Source organism: Dipteris shenzhenensis, chromosome 7 (assembly GCF_047967505.1).
Source record: "Dipteris shenzhenensis isolate YYH24624 ecotype China chromosome 7, Dip_SZ_1.0, whole genome shotgun sequence".
Lineage (NCBI taxonomy): Eukaryota > Viridiplantae > Streptophyta > Polypodiopsida > Gleicheniales > Dipteridaceae > Dipteris > Dipteris shenzhenensis.
In genome coordinates this window covers 49,788,864-49,813,732 of record NC_141602.1, presented here as the reverse complement: position 1 = coordinate 49,813,732, position 24,869 = coordinate 49,788,864, and the positions used below count along the sequence as shown (strand labels likewise).

The 24,869-nt window shown below is 46.4% G+C and overlaps 1 protein-coding gene across 3 annotated transcripts in view; it reads left to right on the top strand.

Annotated features, from left to right (window-relative positions):
* The window catches only part of LOC147900451 (uncharacterized), a 304,188-nt gene that overhangs the window by 148,581 nt on the left and 130,738 nt on the right, over positions 1-24,869 (top strand). For all 3 annotated transcript variants that reach the window (XM_087377091.1, XM_087377090.1, XM_087377088.1), the window contains 2 exons: positions 15,906-15,983; positions 16,263-16,363. In XM_087377091.1, the coding sequence (XP_087233217.1) occupies positions 15,906-15,983; positions 16,263-16,363 (179 nt within the window). The remainder of the gene's footprint in view (positions 1-15,905; positions 15,984-16,262; positions 16,364-24,869) is intronic.

The window sequence follows — 24,869 nt, the reverse complement described above, 5'->3', positions numbered from 1 at the left end:
ATGCATACCGCTGTCTAGTGCCCAATCATCTACATAGAATCTGTCAATGCGTGCATGAATAGGCATCTGTTGCCTCCTGTTCGACCAAGAGAACAGGAGGGACTGTGGCTGAATAAGAAAGGCATCATCACACCAAGTATCTCTGCCATAGAAATGGAAAAGGAAGGCATCCCAAGCTGCTCTCTCCAAAGAGTGAAGTCCGCCTTCTCTACCCCCTTTTTTGTCTGACGGTAACTCGACCATGTTAAAGTCACCTCCAATCACCCATGAATCCACAATGGGGGCCCAGGAGAGCAAAGTCTTCCACATAAGGACACGTTCCCCTCTAATGTTGGAGGCATATAGGTTAAGGAAGCCAACCTTACGCCCTCCAATCAAAAGAATATTCCACTGAGCTCTAGAGGGGATAATGACTCCGTGCCCAACAACTAAGGGGAGAACCGACTGCGAAACTGAAATAGAATTGCCCCCCCTGGTGCCCAAGGCAGGCGACCAAAAAGTATGGCCAGAAAGCAACTTGCCTGACTTGGCACAATCTCTAGAATCCAGCTTGTGCTCTTGAATAAATAATATATCAATGGAACCCCCAGTAACACCTGGATGAAGCTGATCCCGGATCAGCTGTCTACGGCGGCGATGTGGGATGCCACCTAGGCCCTGTATGTTCCAACTGATAATCCTCATCGACGGGAGGATGTAGAGTGGAACACCTTACCCGACCTAGTGGCGGAAACAAACCCCTCAACAGGGGAAGACCTCCTGCTCGAGGCGGGAGGGATGGAACCAAGTGGTGGAAAATCAACAGGGGAAAGAATCCTGGCACCTGAAGAAGAAGCCCTGTCAATAGGAAACCCAACCACTGGCTCCCCAAGAGTAGCGGGCACAAACTCCTCCTCTGGGAAATTTGAACTCTCTGCGAAGGCTGAAAACGAGTTCCTGTGGAGCAAGCCAGACACCGGAGTGCGAAGGATCCCTTGTGAGGGAAGAGGATCAATAGTGTAAGCTATCCCCTTCCCCCTATCCAAGGGAGGAAGTGAGGAATGTTCTCTATCCTGTGTCTGCCCAGCCGCGGAGATCTCTCCTGCCTCAAGAAGAGCATCTGGCACTGCTGGATCTAAGGAAGAAGTTGCAACTGGGGAGGAGGTCGAAGCTTCAGCGTCTCGGACTGTGCATGGTGAGACAAGAGGGACAGCTCGAGGTGAAGCAGAGTCCATTAAGGTACCCTTGTGAACTGAAGGAGGGACCTGCACACGTACTGGAACCCACTGTAAAGCGTCGCGTGTACCTGAGGGAGGTGGGGGTCGAGGAGCAGGTGAAGGACCTGTACCAACCCCCTGTCGAGGCCGAGGAGCAGGTGCTGGACCTGTACCACCACCTAACTGAGGAGGACTGCCATGCGAAGGTCGAGGAGCAGGAGCTGGACCTGTACCACCCCTCTGTCGAGGTCGAGGAGCAAGTGCTGGATCTATACCACCCCCCTGTCCCCCCTGTCGATGCCTTGGGGCGGTAGCTGTACCAGAGGGCTTCTTGGGCCTTTTCTTCTTCCTGGGGCAATCCCTGGCAAAGTGTCCAGAGGTCCTGCAAATCCTGCACTGGTCCTGCCTGCCTGAACTCTCTACTCTCTGGCAAAAAAAGGAACCATCCGGGCGCTGGATCATAACGTGATCCATCTTGAGGTTAGGATCCTTGCAAAGGACCCTAATTCTAGGAACCCCATCAGCCTTGGTTGCCTCTGCTGCAGTCAATGGCAACCCAGGGAGGGGTGGGATCTCAGCAACTGCGCCAAAATGCTCCCCAATAACAGAAAGAAGTCGATGGTAAACCTGGGGAAGCCCGGGGAACCTGATGAAGAGCGAGAAGATTTTCTTATCTGCCTCTACTGGGTCGAAACCAATATGAAAGGCTTCAAAGAAGATCTTCCTGTGTCCCAGGTGTAAAAACTCAGCCTTGAGCACAGTGCTCGCAGCCTCTGGAGTGTCAAAAACAACCTGGAAAAAACCTCGTCCCAGAAGACGGACATCTAACAATCGTGGAGTGAGGTCTGGGGGGAGAGCCGCAAGCATCCAGTCTCTGGCTTGGGATCTGGAGGGGTGAGACCCGAAGATGCGTGCTAGCAACGTGGTAGAGCATTCAATCTCTACATCCTTCTTGAGCTGCTGCAACTCGTCTTTAGAAAAAGTGATAGTTTTCGCGGCTGGTGGAGGTGGAGTAGGATTGGCTGACGGAGTATCCATCGCCAATCGGGGTGAGGAGGCCGACTCTAACAAATTAAAGGCTCCTTCTATTCCAAAAAAGCTGCGGGAGAAAAGGGGGGCAGAAGAAGGGGAAAGGAGGCAAGGAGGAAGCAGGGGGGAAGGGGAGGGATGAAGGAGAGGGGCTGAGAGGGGAAAGGGGCAAGCTGAGAGGGAGGGAGGAGGCGCTGGAGGGGAGGGCTGAGAGGGAGAGGAGAAGAAGGAGAGGGAGAGGGAGAGGAAGGAGAGGGAGGGGCAGGGAGGGGGCGAGGCAGGCTGGGAGGGGGAGGAGAGGGAGCGGGGAGAGAAGGGAAGGGAGAAGAGAGGGGGGGGGGAGGGGGCGGAGAAGCAGGGAGGGGGCGGGGGGGCAGGGGAGCAGGCTGAGAGGTAGGGAGAGGGCTGAAAGGCAGAGAGGGGGCGGGGGAGCAAGCAAGGAGGGGGCAGAACAGCAGGGGGGACGGAACAGCAGGGGGGGGTGGAACAGCAGGGGGGAGGCGAGGGAGCAAGCAGGGAGAGGGGGCGGAACAGGAGGCAGGGGGAGGGGGCGGAAAAGCAGGGAGAGAGGGCGGAACACAGGGGGAGGGGGTGGAAAAGCAGGGGGAGGGGGCGGAACAGCAGGGAGGGGACAAGGGAGCAGGCAGGGGGAGGGGGCGGAGCAGCAGGAAGGGGGAGGGGGCGGAGCAGCAGGAAGGGGGAGGGGGCGAAGCAGCAGGGAGGGGGCGAGGGATAGGCTGAGGGGAGAGAGGGAGGGACGGGCTGAGGGAGGGGGTGCAGCTAGCGCTTGCTCACCTTGACAAGAGGCTTTGGCAAAATTTGAGCATCTCTCCTCTTCCTACAACAAAAGCCCAACTAACTCATCGCCGGCAGGTGATAGAGCCCTGCTTTCTTCAAAATGTACCACTTACTCCCTTCACGGCTTCTCATGCTTCAATGGACACCTCTTGGGAGATCTTGGCTAGCATTTCCTCTTGGCACATTTGGAGAGCCAGATGTACAGAGGCCTTGGATGGCACCTAGATACACCCTTCACAGGTGTTCCGGGTATTTGGATTGACACGGTTCACACTTTGATAGCCATTTGGGCTAGCATGCAGGGCCCTCTTCTAGAAGGACTGTTTTCTTCGAGTTTGGAAGGGTTCTCCCTTTTTCTCGGAGGTTTCTATTGGATTGAGATGGCACTATCAGCCCCAATTCTTTCTTTTTGGCTCTTGAGCTTTTCATGCATTGCATGGTGTATCCCGTATGGAGCTTGCTCTAACAGTTTTCTCTAATACTTAATAGAAGTCTCTTTTTGGGAAAAAAAAAAATGACTCTCATGCATGACTGGTATACTCTGCTCTCTGATCTAATAGTGTTTGATGATGAGCCCTTACTATAGCAAGGCGCTCTTGAATCCAAGCAATAGTAGGCTATTTCTACTCCTCTCTCTGTAGGGCTGTCAACTGCTAGTGAATGCCAACTTCCTTTCTGAGAATCTCATGTCTCCTGGTACTAGCGATCGTATGGTAAAACTCCCTAGTATCAAATGAGGGAGAGGCCACTCCCCCCTACATATGAGAAACCCAAATCTGCAAAGCTGCCTCTGTGAGATCCTCCTTTGCATAAAAGGCATCCAGAATCTTGATACCGGCAGAGCGTCCTCTCAACGGACACAACCTGAGGAGAGACGGAAGCATCACTAGTCATGACAAGAACTGGAACTTGAGAAGCCTTGATAGGGGAAGGGTCATGAACAAGTGAGGGTCCCTGCTGATTTGCCTGTAGTGGAGGGGGCGGTGGCCACAACATGAGAAGCGTCATGAGCATCACTAGTGGTGGGTGACCAAAAATGGAATGTCAGAAGCCCTGATAGGGACAGGATCTAGAAAATGAGCATGTCCGTCTTGATCTATGTGTGTCGGAGGGACAATAACTCTTACCAAAATCCAGTGAGGGACAGACAATACTAGGTGTTCAGGTGGAGTTGGACAAAGACGCGGTGCCGAAGCTACACTTTGTCGAGTGCGAGAAGGGGCTGCACCAGAATTTTTCTTATGTCTTTTCTTCTTCATAGGACAATCTCTGACAAAGTGCCCAAATATCCTGCATATCCGACGCTGGTCCTACTTACTCGCGATCTCAACTCTGTCGAAAAAGAGAGCCATCTGGGCACTGGAGCATGATGTGATCATTAGATATGTTAGGGTCAGAAATAATGACCCTAACTCTAGGTACTGCATCCTATTTGATCCCCTCTGCTTCTGAAGAGGGTAATCCAGGGAGGGGGGGATCTCAATGACCACTCCAAATGTAGTTCTGATCGTGGCAAGGAGCCAATGGTACACCTGGGGTAGACCTAGAAATCTGATGAAAAAGACGACGTCTTCCTGTCCTCCTCTATTTGGTCAAAACCAAGAGGGAAGAGCTTCAAGAAAATCTTCCTGGAACCAAGTGTTAAGGGGATGGCAGTGACCACAGTGCTCACGGCTCTAGGAATGTCAAAAGCCACTTGAATGAATCCATAATAATCTAATGTCAGTGAGGAGTGGGGCAGGGTCGTTTGGTATGGCCGCAAGCATCGAGTCCCTAGCTTGTGATCTAGAGGGGTGGAACCCATGAATGCATGTGGTGAAGAGGGTAGTGGAGCTCTCATATTCCACATCCTTTTGTAACTGCAACCACTCATCTTTGAAAAAAATACACGTTCTTGCGGTTGGTGGAAGTGAACGAGGATTGACTAGATGGTTGTCGTTTTTCAATCAAAGATGAAAGGAAAATTAAAACCATTGTAACATATGGTCATCTTGTTAGGAGAAGGAAGGAAGAAAGAGCTAGAGGTAGGGGGGAGAAGGAAGATCAAAGGAGAAGCCGAGGAGGGAGGGGCCAAGGGGAAGGTCAGAGGGCTCAAAGGGAGGGGCTGAGGTGATAGGAAGGGCTGAGGGAGGAGGAGGGGCTGAGGGGGGAGGAGGGGCTGAGGGCAGAAGGGAGAGGCCGAGAGAGTGAGGGATAGGCTGATAGGGAGGGGCTAAGGAGGGGTGGAGGCGGGGGCGAGGGAGGGATGGGAGGGGCTGAGAGGAAGGTTCAAGGATGGAGGGGCTAAAAAGGAGAGAAAGAGATAAAGAGAGAAAAGTTCAGAGATGGTGAAAGAAAGAAAGAAGGAAAGAAAGAAAGTTTATTAAAGTCTTCGAAAGACCGATGGGTCTATGAGACTGTGAAAAACCTGATACAATGAGCTGTGGTAGTGGAGCTACTAAACGAGCATCCACACCAATGCAGAATGCAAGAAAATGCAAAACGGCGGTACTAATTCCTAAGCACAACATAGTCATATCTCGACTATATATATCAATCTCAGCATCATCGTCGACATCATCATAACCATCATCATCATCAGCAGCAGCAGCAGGACATCAGGATGGATGAGGCTGTGGAAGTGGAGGCATGAGGTCAGCAATAGAACGTTGTCCCCCCCCCAAGGGTGCAGTCCTGGTACGTCTCCTGGTCGTAGCTCTGCGTCTAACCAAGGCCACTGTGACCCCCGTCAGTCGGGCTTTGACCCTAAACAAGGAGGGGATGCCCCTAAGTATGATCTGTGAGTCAACCCTCTGTCTGAGCTGTCGGGTCACAGGCTCCGGGTCACGGTCATGTCGAGGTCTCGCCTCGTGGGGGTCTATGTGATCTGGCTGAAAGAACTCCGTGATAGAGCTCTGAGTGGTATCAGTCGAGGAAGAAGTCTGCTCCTGTCTCCGTGCTGAGAGTATCCTATCACGGTGTCTGAGCACCTCATGAATGAAACCAGCCAAACATCGCTGGTCTGGGTAGGAGAGGAAATGGGCCAAAACCCCATAACTATTTCTGAAGAAACGCCCTTGGATCTCATAGTAAACAGTACACTTGAAAATGAAATGCTCCTCTGTCTCAACCTCCTGCATGTCACATAGTGTGCATATGCGTCTCTCCTTGAGTAACCACTCTGCTCTGCCGCTCTCGATACGAAGTCTGTGTGAATAGGCCCAAGAGAGATCCTCAACGAGTGGGGTAGGTGAATCTGCGTTGCCTGAAACTCGATCATAAAGTGCCATGACAGCCCAAATGATCTCTTGGTCGTAACCCAAATCCTGTAGGCGTCGTATGAGGTGGGCTCTCGGAATGGTATCAAATGCCTTGCGGAAATCCACAAAGCAATAGTAAACCCTCTGCTTCTGTGCCCTCACCTCCTCGATGATACATCTGAGCGTGAGAATATGGTCCATGGTGGTCCCATGATCCCGCCTTAAACCGGCGTATCCCGCTGCTCTGAGTCCTCGACACTCTGTAAATCTGCTGACCTCAGAATCAAGCACTGATGCATAAATCTTAGACATGACATGTCCAATCATAATGGTCCTGTAGTTCTCCAGGTTCATGGGATCCCCTGCCTTGTGGATGCGTGAGATAGCGTTGATGGTCCAGGTGCGTGGAAACCCCAAGCAAACAGTTTCATTAAATAGCTTAGCTAACATCGGGGCTAGGAGGTTAATCCCACATGCAATGAACTCAGTGCATAGTCCCTCATGATCCTTTGCTTGGCCATTATGAAGTTTCATTACGGCATCCTTTACCCCCCCCCCTAGTGAAGAGGGTGCAGGATGTGGGGCGTGGCATATGTGATAGGTTAGGGACTGGCTGATTTGGGATATCATAGAGCGTGCGTGCATAATCAGACCACACCTGAGTGTCTGTGAGTGGTGGGGGGGACCGTCCCTCTAGAAATCTCTGCCAGAATTCCTTAGAGTTGTTACTAAACAGAATGTTCAGTAGCTCCTCGTTTCGGCGCACGAAGTCAAGTTTCTTCCTGCGTACCAGACGATGGTACAGTGTCTCTAGTTCGTTCGGAAGGCTGTTTTTTGTTTCGAATCTGAGCTGACGGCGTAAAGCCTTACACTCATCATCATACCAGCTACTACAAGGTATGGTCCTAGGTAGTGGTGGGCGGGTGGAGTGGGTGGTGTGAGGGAAGGCGTGAAGAGCAGCCTCGTGTAGTGAGCGAGTGACTAGGGCAGCACGATCCTCTAATAGGGGTATAAAGTCAATGTATGCAAGAAGTATGTACAGACGGCTAGAGTAAGTAGGTGAGTGATCGCGATTAAATCGTAGATCATGGTAGGTGGAGTAAGAACTCAACGGGGTAGGAAGTGCTGTGCGGCGGGGGGTAGAAATGCTAAAGAAAAGATAGGTATGATCAGCCCCTAGAGGCCGAGGTGCTATGGTAAAATCAGTGATGCGAGATGTGAAGGCAGGGGATCCCATGATGTAGTCCACAACACTAAAGCCTCCCCCATGTGGAAAGCAAGTGAAGCCACCTGATGCGGGCCATCTGTCAAGACCATTATAGATAATGAGATCATGCATCCTGCCGAGGTCTAATAGGGCCTATCCATAAGATTATAGGAACAAAGTGGAGACAGGTTGTGAACACAAGTGAGCAAGAGTGCACACACAAGAAAGCTCCAATAGAAATGTTCAAATGAAACAATACAAGTACTTGGTATATATAGTACCCAAGTACTACTGGTCAACCATAGGATTGACTTTATGCCTACAACACCATATCTTTGTAATCTCTTACAAATCCCCCCTCAAAGATATGGCTGAAAGTATCCTGGAAACATCTCAGGTGTACCCTGCAGTACCTAAAGTACCATGGCTGCACAAATTCATCCAGATGGATATGCAACCTATGGGAGTGCATGAAAAACAATGTCATTGTGAATCACTTCACAACCCCCCTTGACATTGTGAGAATGTCTCTGATCCCCAAGCCATGTCGATGTCGTAAGAAAAGATCTGTTGACAGGGATTTGGTGAAGATATCTGCCACATTGTCCTCAGATGGACAATAGATGAGATCAATGAAGCCATCAGAAATACAATCCCGTACATAATGATAATGATTTTCAATGTGTTTCATGCGAGCATGAAAGACAGGATTGTTGGCTATGGCAATGCAACTTTGGCTGTCACAGAAGATAGAGTTTGCTTCGCCATCCTGTGCATGATGCAAGTCATGCAAAAGCTTCCTTAACCACATTAACTCCGTAGTGGCTGAATTTGCAGCTTTGTACTCTACTTCACTGGAGAAAAGAGAGACTCGCTCTTGCTTCTTACTGAGCCATGAGATAAAAGCTGAACCCAATGAGAAGCAATAGCCAGTAGTGGACCGTCTGTCGTCAATGTCCCCTGATCAATCTGAGTCGGTGAAACCACTCAGCTTTAGATCACAATCTGAAGCATAATGCAAGCCAAGAGAGAGAGTGCTTTATGTCATAACTTTGACATGACAGATTTGGGCCTATTGCACTATTGTCTTGGCATTGAGTTTTGCTAGACCCATGATGGGATTTCTATGTCACAGACAAAGTATTCAAAGGGGTTGTTGCAGAAATTTAAAATGGAGAACTGTAAGCCTGTGGCTACTCCATTGGAAAAGGGACTCAAGCTGAGTAAGCATGATACTGCTGAAAATTTTGATGGCACTTTGTACAAGCAGTTGGTTGGCAGTTTGATATATCTATGCTCCACACGGCCTGATATTGCCTACACCACAGGGCTTGTGAGCCAGTTCATGCATTGTCCCACGATCACACATTGGAATAAGAGGGTTCTCAGATACTGCACTGCTGTCATTTGTTGCAAATCATTGCCAGTGAGTATGATGTCATCCACATATAGTACCAACATGACCAATTCTGATTTTTGCTGCAGAACATACAGATTTGGCACTGTATGAGTGTTTACGAAGCCTTGGGACAGCAAAAACTGATGTATCTTCTGATACCACGCACGAGGTGCTTGCTTCAGCCCATATAGAGCCTTCCTGAGCTTGCATACCTTGTGCTCTTGTCCCTTCACCTCAAAATCTTGGGGCTGATGTACATAGACCTCCTCTTTAAGATCTTCATTGAGGAAAGCGGTCTTGACATCCATCTGGTACACTGACCAACCATAAAACGCAGCAAGAGAGATGACAAAACGAATGGTGGTCATCTTGGCCACCGGAGCAAATGTCCCCTCATAATCTATCCCCTCCTCTTGTGCATACCCCTTGGCAACCAAACGGGCTTTGTATTTCCTAACTGTGCCATCTAAATGGTATTTCACCTTATAAAGCCATTTCGTGCCAACCACATTTTTCCCAATGGACGCATTAACCAAGTCCCATGTGGCATTCTTCTCAATGGATTTAATCTCAGCTTCCATAGCTTTCTGCCATGCCGGATTATGCTGAGCATCCTTGAAGCTCTGAGGTTCATTTTCAGCTTCCATCACTGAGGTCATCAAAGCAAAATTGACCTTTTGCTGATTTTTCTGAGTGCTTGCCCTGGTTTTCCCCAAAGCAGGCTGATCCTTAGCATCTTAAATGGTCAACCTTGCCCAACGTGGAATAGATTTCTCTGCTATACCAGTCGGAGCTGCATCAACATCTTTAGTGGCCTCACGGCGTTGATAATGCCTTCAAACATGAGGCTGTCTATTCTCATTAATTGGCTGCAAATCTGAAACATTTGAGGGAGAGCCATCCTCAACATGTGGCAAGCCATTTGAACTATGAGAAGTAGAAGGGGAAGCATCAGGAGACTCCGTCTCATCATCTGCAAACTAGATGATGTCCAAAGAGGTGTCATCGTATGGTGGCAAGTCTGCACTAGCGGGCTGCATGCACTCATTCTCAGCAAAGAGAACATCTCTACTGATTATTACCTTCAAGAAGAGGCAAAGGGACAGCTCTAGCAGTAATTTTGTTGCCCCCACTGAAACTCGTGCTTCAGATACACATGGTGAAGCTCATCTTACCCAAGGTGATAGAGATTTTGTGTTTGCTGCATTCAATGAGAAGATGGATGCCAGGGGGGATTTGAATTCTGAAAATCAATCAAGGGATGCTTTCCTTGTTGCAAGTGATACATGGTATATCGACAATGGTGCTACTAAGCACATGACTCCTCGCCAGGAGTGATTTGAGAGCATCACACCTGTTCATGGCAGACAGGTTACATGTGCCAATGATGCTTCTCAAGACATCAGCGGAGTTGGGCACATTCCCATTCAGCTTGATAATGGGAAAGTTAAGTATATCCAAGATGTTTGGTATGTTCTAGATTTGAGGCAAAATCTGATTTCAGTTTCAAACATTGCCCATGATCAATATATGTTGATCGAATTTCAGGATAACCAATGCAGGATCAAGGATCCAAAGAAAGGGTATGAGGCTGTAGCAACATGCACATATGACAAAGGCTTATACAAGCTTGATGCTCAGCCTTATGATCAGAAGGTATTGGCTGTAGCAAACACTTCTCAGGCTGAGTTATGGCATGCCAGGTTTGGATATGTCCATCACAGGGCATTGTCCTACTTGTACAACAATAATATGACTCAGGGAATGCCAAAATTACAGCAACCAGCAAATGAAGTGTGTGAGGGGTGTGCACTTGGAAAATTGCATCGCTTGCCATTCAGTAAACAAGGCAAGAATTGGGTCAAGGCAACCAGAGTGCTGCAGATAGTGCACAGTGATGTATGTGGCCCCATGACTATTCCCACGCATAGAGGAGCAAGGTACTTTGTGACCTTTATAGATGACTTCTCCAGGTTCACATGGCTTTTTCTCATGAAGGAAAAAACCGAGGTGTTCTATTGGTTTCAAGAGTTCAAAGCTATGGCTGAGAACCAAACCAATTCTAGAATTGGAACACTCAACTCGGATAGAGGGGGAGAGTACATGTCATATGCGTTCCAGGGATTTTTGAAGTAGCATGGGATTAAACATCACTTGACATGCCCTTACACATCACAACAGAATCCACTCCCTGAGAGAAAGAATCGTACTCTCATGGAAATGAAGAGATGCATGCTGAAATTCAAGAGAGTCTCAAAGGCTTTTTGGGGAGAAGCAGTTGTGACAGCCACTTATATTCAAAATAGATGCCCTACCAAAGCTTTGGTTAATGTGACCCCATTTGAGGCTTTGTATGGCTTTAAGCCTAAGGTTAGTCATTTCAGAATTTTTGGCTCAGTGGCATATGCTTTGGTTCCAGATGCACATTGGACAAAGCTTGATGACAAGAGTGTCAAATGCATTTTCGTGGGGTATAGCACTCAAAGCAAGGGATTTAGGCTTTATAATCCCGCTACCACTTTTCATTGGCAATCCTTCTTTGACACTCTGCGATGTAATGCCCTGGCTTCTTGCAATAATTGCAGTTGCCCTTTTTCTGATTTTTGCTTGAACTGCTTGCATTCCCCTCCTTGGGCTGAGTTGTATGACTGTGTTTTGGCTCAAACTTTTTCTGAAATTTGCCTTTTCATATCACTCTTTATTTTAAAATAAAAAAATTTAATATCACTCTTCATTTTAAATTAAAAAATTTGCCTTTTCCACCCATGGCAAGCGCTTGCTCACCCTGACGAGAGGCTTTGGCAAAATTTGAGCATCTCTCCTCTTCCTGCAACAAAAGACCAACTAACTCATCAAACGAGAGTGGGGTTGCCCTGAGAACAATGGTCAATGAAGTGACGAATGTGCCATATGAGGGCGCTAAGCTATTGAGAGTAATAGAGACGAGCTTCTTATCTTCTATTTCCTCATCAATACTTGCGAGCTGATCACGTAGATCAGTGATCCTGGCAATATGATCAGTGATGGCTTGGCCTTCCTGCATCTCGAGATCCTTGAGCTGATTTGTCAAGACAATGACCCTTGCCTCATTCTTAACATGATACATGTTTGCCAATCTTCCCATGCTGCCTTTGCATCCTTGCACGACTTGATAGTCGTCATAATGTGTCTCTTCACATTTGTGGCAATCAAAAACATCGCTTGGGCACTGTGGTGGTCAAACTTCTTCTGCTCCTGCGTCGATGCTATGGGACTAGCAGGAGGGACTGTAGCAATCTACTGTCCTGACTCGAAGAAGATGTGCTGGATGTAGATGAGCCTGCTGGCCTCACCTCATCCCCACTAACAATATCCCACAAGCCCTTACCAACCAAGAATGAATGACCACAAGGCATAGTTTGGTCCATCCAGCTTATCACCCTTGGACAAATTGCCAAAACTGACTGAAAGAGTCGACATGATGCAAAATAGGATACCCACAAGCTGCAAATGTACCTGCAAAAAGAACTGCAAGTCCCAAAAGTGCAACTGGCTGCAAATGTGCCTGCAAATCCCAAACTAATACTGGCTGTAAATGCAAAGTACGATTGGCTGCTCTGAAATGCCACTGACTGCACAATGCAATCACTGCAAAAATGACATTAACCAATCACTGCATTCTGCTGCAATCTGAATGCAATCCCAAACTGAAAATGCACAACCCAAATCTGAAAGAGCGCACCCACGAGTGCTCAAATGCATCCAACGGAGCTTAAAAGCATCCACAAGTGTAAAGTAACTGCAAATATGCCCAACAATGCAGAGTATCTGCAAATGCGCCTAAGAGTGCAAGAGTATGGGCTGCAAAAATAGTCCCGAAGCGAAATACACAGCTCAAAACACTTACTGAAAGTGCACCTTGGCCCGAAACCCAACAAAACAGTCCACTGACTACGTGGGCAAACTGTAGATGACAAAGGAGCTGAAGTGAGCTGCTTGGAGCTGAATGAAGCTATCGGGAGTACTTCTGAACACAATACATGTGTAGAGACGAGCCTAGAGCTGCTGGAACACACCCGGGAGAGGCTAGAGCAGAAAAGAGTTCAGATCTGAGCAAAAACGCTGAAAAACAGTCGAAAATTGCTCGAATCGCCTTCTAACAAGTTGTACGGACTCGAAATCAGGTTCTGACAAGTCGTACGGACTCGCGGCACTGTCGAACAACTATAGGGACTGATCCGTATGGACTGTACAGACGTTTCCCCCCTCCCCCCCCCACCCCCCCCCCGCTTGAAATGGTGCGAGACAAATGTGTTTGTATGCGGGCAGCTCTGAAATTTCAAAAAACATTGAAATCGGACCTCAAAAGGTCAAAAAACAGTCGCTGGACTGTTGAAGCTGAATGTGAGAACCAGGAACGCGGACTAGAGCATCAAGCTTGCGGGAGCCTGGAAGCAAGCGCGGGAATGGGCTCTAGAGACGGAAGCGCTCTTATACCAAATGTAGGAACAAAGTGGAGACAGGTTGTGAAAACAAGTGAGCAAGAGTGCACACACAAGAAAGCTCCAATAGAAATGTTCAAATGAAACAATACAAGTACTTGGTATATATAATACCCAAGTACTACTAGTCAACCATAGGGTTGACTTTATGCCTACAACACCATATCTTTGTAATCTCTTACAAAGATGTGAGCGGTCCTCGTCTGTCAGCCGAAACTCGTAGCATACCTGCCTTCTCAAGGTCAATGTTTGGCAGTAGAGGGGAATCATCCCTGAAGTCGAGGAGTGGTGCCTGACGAGTGCCTGTCCTCGCGTTGAAGTCCCCAACTAGGAGGACTTCCCCATGGCTAGAGAAGTCAACAATGGATTGATAAAGAGCAACAAATGGGGATGTCTCATCCTCCCCTCAAATATCTCTGGCAAAGCAGGATGTTTTGGAGGGGAAGTAGCAAACTGCAATAAACAGATCCCGGCTATCCATGTGTTGAATCCGGATCCAAAGAAACCTAGAGTATGGATCTCTTTGCTCCACTGAGATGACCCCCAAAAATGTGGATCTGTAAAGGACTGTGACTCCTCTTGACCCTCGAACCTCTCTTGTATCCCTCGTCTCATCTCTATAGGCAGACTCCCATATATCCGCTGACTACTGGTAGTGGGCGCTCTGGACTCTGATGTGTCTCTGTGTAAAAGACTATGTTGTGACCTGTATAGGATTTCGAGAAGTTTCCTGGTTTTGACCATAAGGGACCATTACAGTTCCAGATGGTACAGGATAGGGTCTCGGATGTCTGGGTCTCATAGACCCCGCCTCCCTATGCAGGAGGAGAGGTGGGTGCCCGACGGGGGCCTGTAAGGAGTCGTCCATCTCGTACTACTGCCCATTTTCCCTCCTTGTGGACCTGATCTTGCTGCTGCAACAGAAAACGCCTCTCCTCAACCTGTAGTGGAGTGAGGTCCTCATCCATGGAGATCGTTGGCTAGTCTCGTAAGGTTGACCTACGAAGTAAAGCCGAAAGTCGTGCCTGGGCATCATGGAACCGTATGATAATGGGCTTTAGGGTCCCTCCCAACCCGCCATGCTCTCTCAATCCTGTGCTCAGTCGCCCCTTGGGTAGTGGTCACGAAGGCCTGTGCATTTGCCACTGGTGTAGCCTCAGTGCGGGGAATCCCACGTACTCTAATGTTGAGAGCCTTGCTGGCTCTTTGCTGCTGCTCCAGGAGGGTAGTCGAAACGGTTACCCTTGCAGGTTCCCATTTGGCTACATCGACCCATCTGGACGTCTCCTCAATGGCAGATTGCATGCTCGCAATCTATGCCTCCACAACTGGGGTGCTCCCTGGGACGGTACGCATAGTAGTGACATCTTGTCGGAGCTGCGAGATCTCCTATCTGAGCCCCTGAATAAGATCATCCTAGTCTCGGATAGCCTGAGACTGCTCCTGTATGAGACGTGTCTGCTCCTGGGTGAAGTGTGTCTGCTCCTGTGCGAAGCGTGACAGCTCCCTCTCGCGCTCTCGGATGCTCTGGACCTCTATCAGCAAGTAGGGGAGGGAGGGAAGCTAGCTGAAAATTTCTCTGAAAAACCACAATAGGAGCCTCAAAACCGAGGCAGGAAATGAGAACTTGCAAGTATACCAATAATTCCCAAAACAGGATTGCAGCCAAAGATGTATGGCCAAGTAAGGCCTACTGCATGGCCCAAACAGGCAGCAATGACCTCAATTTCTAGCCTATCAGTCAGCAGCAAAAGACATGAAACAGGAGCAGCAGCAGTTGTGAGATCATTCAAAGTTGGAAGCAGCAGCTGCACTGCTTGAAGTACAGCCTAATGTGGGCCTCAATTTTTGGTCTGACTACTAGCAAGCTTCTTTGAAATTTTGCAAGGTTTGGCTTGCAAGTTCTTTTTCTACATTCACATGGATTGAGGAATGGGCTGGTTGTATAGTCTACCCACATAACTGTTGGCATATTCTCCATTAGGTAGTGAGCTAGCCCCTGAGAAGCAAGCTGCAAAGCAGCCGACCTCTTTTCTGTCAGTATCCAGAATAGCTGATCTTGTATTGATTTTCAAAGCATAATACAGCAGGTTCTTTTTCCTCCCCAAAAAAGATCTCGTTGGTGCACTTGGCAGCCTATTTGGACCTAGAATAGTAGGCTGATGCCTTCCTATGGCCAGCTCTGTGATGATGTGGTGGCTGATAAAATGGAAGCTACAATCACTTATTAAGTACAGCTTGGATATGAAGTACACCTGCAAGGGGTTCTCGACAGTTCCTAAATATGTATTATCATGCTAGGAATTTGTGTAGATTACATCTTTTTTGTTTTGAGGGAGCAAGATAAAGTGTGTTGTTATTGGGGAGTTTTATAGGTTCTTTTGCTTTTGCAATAATCTGAGTAGAATATACGTTACAAAGGCACTATTTGAATGCTTATTTGTTGAACTCTAATAGTTTCAATGAGATGTATCCATGCTTTTATTTGTAGAATCAACAAAGTATAGGCACCATGGCCCTAAGTTTGGGTGATTCTTTGTGTAAACCAATGGACAGGTGGATTTTGCAATTGTTACTTCTTGAAGATGCTTGCAACAATCGGGCATGGGCTTAGTAAAGTTGTCCTGCAACCCGGTATTGTTGAGCACTGTATGATCTTGTATTATTTATATGATCTTTGAGTTTTGGTCCAGGGCATCGAAGTAACTTCATTGCTAATTATATTCAATTGCTTCATTGTATGATCTTGTATTATTTATATCATCTTTGAGTTTTGGTCCAGGGCATCAAAGTAATTTCATTGCTAATAATATTCAGTTGTTTCACTTGTAAAAGTATGTTTATTACAATAATTTTGTTATGTTTTGCATATCCAGTTTCACTTTGTTTTTTCCTTGTTAATTGGCTTGCTAGGAAAAGTAAGGGAGCAGTTGGAATGGATGCTTTTGGCTTGCTTATCACCTTTGCTTCAAAATATTTTGGTGTCAGATTTGGATCTCCACAAAGTCTGTCAGGTATATTAACACTCTTACTCTACACTTTATAAATTTCTTTATCATATCCCTAGTATCCTGCATATCATCCTCTCTTCGAATTAATTATTGCAAATTAATTCCAAAAGGGAGATTTTCTCTAGGTAATTGCAAAATGGTGGCAAATGCCTCTTAGAGGATAGTAATGGGAAGCTAAGGTTAATTGCAATATCGGATATGAATAGATAAGGGGTTCATTTCACCCATACATGAAGCAAGAAGATAACTTAATGCAGACCATGATCCCAAAGTGCACACAATGCTTGCATGGCTATCAAATGCCAATTAGCATAATGAGATCTGAGTAACTCATGCAGTTGAAAATCCAAGACGATTCACAAATTTTACCCTCAACAATCAATCAATGCAACCAAGCTATAAAATCGACTTGCCAAACTTAGATGCTCTTAAGGTAGTGTAGCTCAGCATGGGCTGGTTGGTGCAATGATAGACAACGTTAGCTTGTGCATGAGGTGTTGGTTGCTTGGCCGCACAGATAGGCTAAACATTGGAGAAGGTAGTGTAGCCTTTGCATGGGCTGGCTGGTGCGAGGATGGGCAATGTTAGCTTGGGTACGAGATGCTGGCCGAGTGATTGGACAGATAGGCTAATCATTCCCCTATTTCCTTTCATGGTATGAGAGCCAGGTTGAAGCTAGACCAGCGAATAAGCTTTGATTGGGCAAAATTCTAGCTATTGTGACTTTCCACTTTAAAATTAAAGTTCTTGTTGGACTTTGAGAAAGTTTTTCTCAGAGAGTTTTAAAGACAAGAAAACTCTAAACCCTAAATCCCTTTGCATTGGTGCATGTGCATGTTTCTATGTTAGTAAAGCGATTAGTACCATTCATATATCTAGGTTGAAATATCCATAAAGTGTGAGCAGATGCCTGCCGGTCTCCCTTGCTTCTGAGACACCGTACCATCTTTTTTCTTCCTCGTTACCACTATCAGCGTCCTTCATCCAAAGTGGGTCCTTCCTACCTTCTAGGGATTGGGGCTTATTTTGAGCCTATCTGGCATTGGAAATCTCTTGCTAGTATTTTGGATGAGCATGGCAGACCACTCACTTGGAGCTTCTCCTTACATGCAGTGGCCAAGATGGGAGAGGGGCCCTGCATCTACTGTGGGAGCATGGAAAGCCTTCAGGAAGCTTCCTACACACCGACAGGCCCAGATGGTTCATAATCTCAGAGCGAGTGCAAGGAGAGTCCAACAGATTGATGTAGCCTTGCCCTTGGATTGGGTGGACACAGATGACATGCCTATTACTTGTTCCACCTGGATGGGGGCATTTTCTAGATTGGGAGTTCCTTTACATGTGATTGCTTTTCATGACACACATGAGGATGCCTTAGTCTTTGATGTTTCTTCGGGGGGCAGGCTGTCCAGATCCACATACGATATCTTGTTGGAGGTACTGTTTCAGCCAATTAGGATAGTGGGTTTCATGGAGCATGGCTCTCTTTCATAGTGGTACTTGGATCCTGACCCGCTTCTCATCGCCTTGGGCTCATGGAGGTTGTGGCTCTATGGAGGTGTCCCAATTAAGTTTTTGCAATGGGACCTTGGGGAATGAGAATGGATAGATGAAGGGCACCGAGAGAAGGGCATCCCCTTCTTTCGTTACACGGTCAGTAATGCCAGGAAATTCCAGCTCAGCTGTAGGGGTTGGAGGCCTACCAGCGCTCATCATTGGGAGAACTTTCAGATTTCTGTTGACTTGCAGAAATTTTTTTGGCAGAGGCTTTGGAAATCCCACCGGAATAGAAAAATCACTCTCTTCTTTTGGCTTTCTATTCATGGTGGGATAGCAATGAACCAATGGAGATCCAGGTTCGGAGCTGACCCTTCTTGCTCTCGTTGCCTTTCTGCTTCGGAGACAATACAACACTGCCTTTGGGATTGCAGACAAGCGAGAATCATATGGAAGGGGATTGCAAGACTTTTCAACACTTTTGTTCACCTACCCTTCTATATGACCTGGAGATCAGTGGCTTGGCTCACTCTTTCAGGGCCCCAGGTTTTCTTTGAGAGACTTGACTCCTCTTGGGCTCTTCATATCCGACGACACCTTGTGGAGTTGTGCTCTCTAGAGGATGTTCCGGCGACTCTCTTCAGGGCTGCTCATTCCTCGGTTGACTCTCCATGGGAGGTCTTAGCTAGCATTGCAGCATGGCACATTTGGAGAGCCAGATGCACTGAGGCTTTGGAGGGTTCTCAAGTTCACCCTTCTCAGATCTTGGCTAGTACTTGGACAGAGACGGTACACACTCTAATGGCCATTTGGGCGACCATGCAAGGATCCTCTCGAGCAGCCTCCTCCAGGAGAGTTACTTTTCTCAGAGATTGGAGAGACTCTCCCTTCTTTGCTGAGACTTCTACAGGGTTGAGTTGGCATTTTCAGCCTCAGTCTTGGTTTCTTTCTACCTCATTCTTATGAGGTGTCTTTTATTACATGCTTAGCATGTTGTATTTCCGCACAGAGCTTGCTCTAGCGAGTTTCTTTCTTACTTAATAGAAGTCCCTTTTTGGAAGAAATCTCTTGCTATGATATGTTTGCTATACTCGTCAATGTCTTCTTCCCAAATACAAAAAGGGTTCTGCATTGGAGGTGTTCCTATTGTTCTCGTATATGGAGGATTGGAGAGGGTAAAATAGTAGGATGCCGTAAAGAGATTTTTTCTTTTTTGATTTCCAGCCATATGTATTCATTTGTTTGGATTCATTTCCATGACCTTCTCTAATGTGAGATGCAATCCCTCCTAATCGTCTCTGTCATTTGTAATCCTTTTTGTTTCATTGGAGTCCCATGGAGTTCTTATGGTCCCATTGCCCTCATGTTCTCATGTTTCCAATGCTATTAGTATTTCTATTTCTGCAAGCCTTCTATGCAAGGGAGATATATCCTCTTATCACAGCATTTTCCTTTTCCCCCCTTGAAATAGGCTTCTATTAGGTATGAAAGAAACGGCCAAGAGAAAAACAAACTCAAGGAACAAATACATCATGCATATCTGCAATGGTTAAGTGCCACTCATAATGGTACAAAAGAAAATCCTAAACCAAGACTGTGGCTGAAAGTGACACACCAGTCTAGAGAGAGACTTAGAGAAGAAGGGAGTGCCTCTCCACTCTCTAAGAAAATGAGTCCTCTTAGCCGATGCAGATCTCGAAGTCCCCTGCACGCTGATAGCAGGTGGTGCTCTTCTGTTAGTGTGAGAGGATCTGCTGGCTATCGTTTTAGTGTGAGAGGATAACAAGATATGAGCTTATTATGTGAGGGTAGCTCTCGATGACAAGCATCAGGTGGGTAAAACTATTGGAAAAAGTGATGAACTAGGGACGGTTCACCAAATTATCCTTGGGGTAATTCTGGGTTAGGATTAATAAAAGTTAAAAAGAGTGGTCGGTAGAACTTTGGTCTTAGGATAGGACATCCATGATGCTATGTCATACAAGGGCTAGAGATTTTCGAGAGGCTACATGATGTGCAAGACCCCACCTTACATTCATCATGGATGAAGGGGATGGTTGCCACATGGCAGCATGCTATTGGTCTATTTTGTGTGTCCTTGCCACGTGCTTCACAAACATTCGCTCACCATCTCACTCACTGTAGTGCATGTGTTTGGTGCTTTTTAATTGGGTACATCTTGTCAAAATGCCACATAGGATGGGGCTGACGCTATGGTTTCTATGAGAAGACACTGAGAAGCTTCTTGGCTTTCTTTTCCTCTCCTCCATATTTCCTCAGCCAGTTTGCTTTAATTGGGGTTCGCAGTTTAGTTGCGGCATTTTCAGTTGTATGCTTTTCATTCTAGCTAGTGTTGGCATTTCACTTTGCAGCAATTCACTTGTGTGCATATTCCTACTTGTGTGTGGAGGGCACTGCAGTCTAGTAGGCCTCCTGTTCCCATGTTTCCTTTCATGGTATCAGAGCCATGCTTGGAAGACATGCAAACACCCTTGTGGGCTCTTCCAAGAAGAGAGCACACACAAAGCTGAGCCTGCGTATTGGAGCCCTCAAGGCTCTCCGTAAGCCTTGAAGAAGAGCTGCAGTACGAGCTTGCAAGAAGATTGAAGCAATTGAACCATAGCTCAAATCTAGAGATTTCTGCATAGACCTGCTGTGTAGAAACAAGAAATACAAGAAGATGAGCGTTGGCTGATCGGTGAAGTGATGACCTACTTTAATGACAAGCAGGAAAAAAGGCCTACACATCCAAAGCAATGCACAAGCGGCAAGCTCTAAGGACTACCTGTCATTGTGTACCTACAAAACGATGAAAGGAGCAAAAAAGCCTGAAACTTGTAGCCAACGGCGACGACCTTTGGTACTAGAAGCAAGGCGGTGACAAAACGACCAATAACGCTAGTGAGAAAGAAGAAGAAAGTCTATGACACACAGATTCAAGGCAGTCTAACTTTGGTAGAAGCCCTGCATCAATGTACCTGAAGCTACTATCAGTTGTTGTCACTTGCAAAAGACACGCTTGAAAATCCCTACGAAGAAGACCTATTAGTAGAGTATTTCAGCAAAGCATATTAGCATCCAACAAGCTCTAGTCAGCCTTGAGCGACAAAATGGGCAGCCGAGATAAAGGAGCGGCAAAATCAGTGTCAGAACACCCTGCAAATAGATTGTAGCTAAGAGTATATGTCTGCATAGACAGGCCATCCACAGCAAGGCCTACAAAGAAGGGCAACCATAGCTGCAGAGAAATAAAAAATCAATGAAAGTAGAAGAAGGCTGACGGAAATAGTTCCGTCAATCCTTCTTTTTTCCATAAAAAGAGCCTGACAGAGAACTTTGTTTTAGGCCATTGCAGCTTGTTTTTTTGGCTGAGAACAAAAACGGATGTAACCATAAACCAAAATTGAACTGTGGAAACTAGCAGAGCCAATAGAGAGCTAGAAGTTGAGCTTGCAGCTCCTCCCTACTGCCCCCTCTCTCAGCCCCTCCACCCTTCTCTCAGCAATCGCCCTCCCCCTCCTCAGTCCCCCCGCCTCCCCTCTCAGTCTCCCCCGTGTTCCCTCCCTCCTCTTAGCCCCCCCTCTGCCCTCCGTACTTCCTCGCATCCCTCTCAGGCCCCGTGTCTGCTCTCATCCCTTCCATCTCCCCTTCTTGCCCCCTCACACTCCTCTCAGCCAGACTAGACTCTTTCTTTTTCTTTTTAGATCCTATGCGCTTCCTGCATTCAGAAATATCATGCCCAGGTTGCAATAATTACATCTCTTCTTCTTTTGTTATGCCCTGAAGAAGAGGTACCATGTGAATGATCAACATGAGAATAAGAGGGCTTTCCAACTAAAACTTTTCCTTTACCTTTTTGTTTGTGATGGGCAGCAAATGCTTGATCACTTGCCATAGTAGCATTGCGATTCACACGACTTTGCTCCTCCTGAAGAAGAAGAGCAACAAGCTGGTCAAATGAGAAATGATTGGCATCACCCCCTGCAACCAACCTCAATGTAGTTGATATGAATCAGGCAACCCATCAAGGGTATTAGAAACCAGCTCTGAATCAGGCATAATCTCATCAAAGTTGGCCGACTGCGCTTTCAAATCCTTCACATTAGTGAGATAGGTATCCATGTTACCACCCTCATCAAGCTTTAAATCTTTCAACTACCTGCGAAGATAGGCAACCCTCGCCTCATTCTGCACCTGATACAAAGATGCAAGCTGATCCCATGCTTGCTTAGCTGCCTTGCAAGACCGAATATGAGGGATAATAACCCGTTTCACTGAAAGATGGTAGCAAATGAGAGAAAGGCAACCTCTTAGAGAGAGAAGAGATATTGCTATCCATGTTGAATTCCAGTCTGGAAGAAGTGGAGAAGGAGGAGTATATGAAAGTCATTCATCAGTATCCAAAGCTGTTTATTACCTCACATGAAGAGATGAGGGGTTTCAAATGTGAGCCAATGCACATTGAGCTAAAAGAAGGCAGCAGGCCTGTTTTTCAGAAGTTGAGGAGGACACACAGAGAGCTTTTGCCTGTGCTGAGAGAGGAGTTGAATAAGTTGCTCAAGGCTGGGCTGATATATCCAGTGGAGCATTCAGATTGGAGCAGTCGAGTGGTAATCATTCCTAAGCACAGAGGAGGATGGAGAGTATGTATTGACTACAAGCCTCTCAATGCGGTAACTAAAAGCAATCATTATCCTCTTCCTTTTATTGATGATATATTGGATAGAGTGGCAGGGTATGAGAAATACAGTGTGTGTGATGGATACTCTGGATATTTCCAAATTTCAATTGCCGAGGAGGATCAAATCAAAACTACATTCATCACACCGTGGGGTTGCTTTTGTTACAGAGTAGTGCCATTTGGATTGAAGAATGCACCGGCATGGTATTAGGAGAATACTGATGAAGTGTTAGCTCCTTTCATTGATAAATTTGTGAGAGCATTTCTGGATGATATATGTGTGTACAGTTCCAAGAGAGAGCATGCATGGAGGCTGGATCAAGTGTTCCACAGAATGGATGAAGCAGGAGGACAATTCAACCCACGGAAATGTCATTTGGGATGCTCCAAAGTGAAGTTATTGGGACATATAGTATCCCAAAATGGCATTGAGCCTGATCCAGAGAAGGTGAAAGCCCTTATCTTTCTTCCAGCTCCCTCTACATCAAAACAGTTGCAGACTTTTGTGCAGAAAGTGAAGTATATGACAAGATTCATACATTTAGTCTCTCAGCTGTTGTATCCTTTGCAACAAGCTATGAAAGAAGAACCTCTGCAATGGAGTGAGGATTGTGAAGCAGTGTTCAATAGAGTGAAGGAAGTGTTGGGAGAAATTGCTTGTGTGAAAGCTCCAGATTTCTCTCAGACCTTTTATGTGAACCCTTCATTTGGACCTGATGCTATGGGAGCCATTTTATTGCAGAAAAGGGAGGAGTCCCGTTATATGAGGCCTGTGTATTATGCTAGCAGAGTCAAAACAGAAGCAGAGAGGAGATATACGGAGGTAGAGCTGATTCTGTCAAGCTTGGTGTATGCTTGCAGGAAGTTCAGGGCATATCTGATCTCAAAGCCATTTGTGGTTTTGACTTGCTACCCTTTATTGCCTCAGCTTGTTAATAATTTAACACTTTCTTGAAGCATAATGAAATGGTTGGTTGAGCTACAAGAATATACTTTCTCATTTCTAGTGGAGAGCACTTCCAGAGCCACACTGGCAGATCTGTTAACATTCAAAGAGGGTCCCATTTTGGTAAAGGAAGTAGAGAAGAAGATAAATAAAGAGGAGCATGCTATCATTCCAGGAGCATCTATCTTGCATTTTGATGGCTCATACAGGAAGAGTTTACATCAAGCTAATGGAGGCTATGTGATTACTGATTCAGAGAGAATGCTGATTCTGAAGGAGGGAGTCCATCTGGAAGCTGGAAGTAATAATGAGGCGGAGTATGCAGCATTATATGAGGGGTTGCTGGCTGCACTTAAGCTGAAGATTCAGAAGATAATGATCAAGGGAGATTCTCTACTTGTTGTAAAGTAGGTTCTAGGAAGTTGGCAAGCAAGAAACCCGAGGTTGAGAGGGTATCTAGCCAAAGTAAAAAGGCTGCTTCAACAATTTACAGCATGGAATATCCAACATGTGCGAAGGGAGGATAATCAAATGGAACATGAATTGGCTCAGGAGATGAGTGACCAACATCCAGTGATAGCAAAGCTTGAAGATCCACTGTACAGAAGGAGAGAATTCCTGGCTCAAATAGTGGATTTCTTACTTACTGGACATCTACCTCTGGAGCTTAAGAAGAGTCAGAAATATCACTTCATACAGAAGAGCAGATAGTATATGATGATTGATGATGAGCTTTACATGAGAGGAGCTGATCAAATTTTGAGAAGAGTGCCCTGGAGAGAAGAAATATATTTTATACTGTCATCCAGTCATGAAGGAGCTTGTGGAGGACCCTATGCTTTTAAGATCACACTGCAAAAAATACTTCTGGAGGGTTATGTGTGGCCTTCAATACAGAAGGATGTACAACATTGGTGCAGATCCTGCCATGAATGTCAGAGGATGGGAAAAAGAATTCTTAAAATGGAGCCGAGAAATATTATGCTGGTTTATGATATTTTTGAAAGATGGGGGATAGATGTAGTTGGTCCTCTACCTAGAACTGCCAGAGGGAAATGTTATATGCTTACTGCATTGGAGTATTTATCAAAATGGGCAGAGGTGAAGGCAGTAAAGAGAGTGGATAGCAAAGGGGTTGCTGATTTTATATATGAACACATATGCTGCAGATGTGGGATTCCCTTGGAGCTACTTTCAGATAGTGGTCCTGGATTCATGGTCCTGGATTCAGAGGAGAAGTGACAGATTATTTATGCAGCAAGCTGAATATAAATCATAAGTATATCACCCCATACTACCCTCAGTGCAATGGATTGAATGAGAATTTTAATGGGGATTTCAAATTGATGATGACTAAGATGACTGGGAGCCACACCAAAAACTGG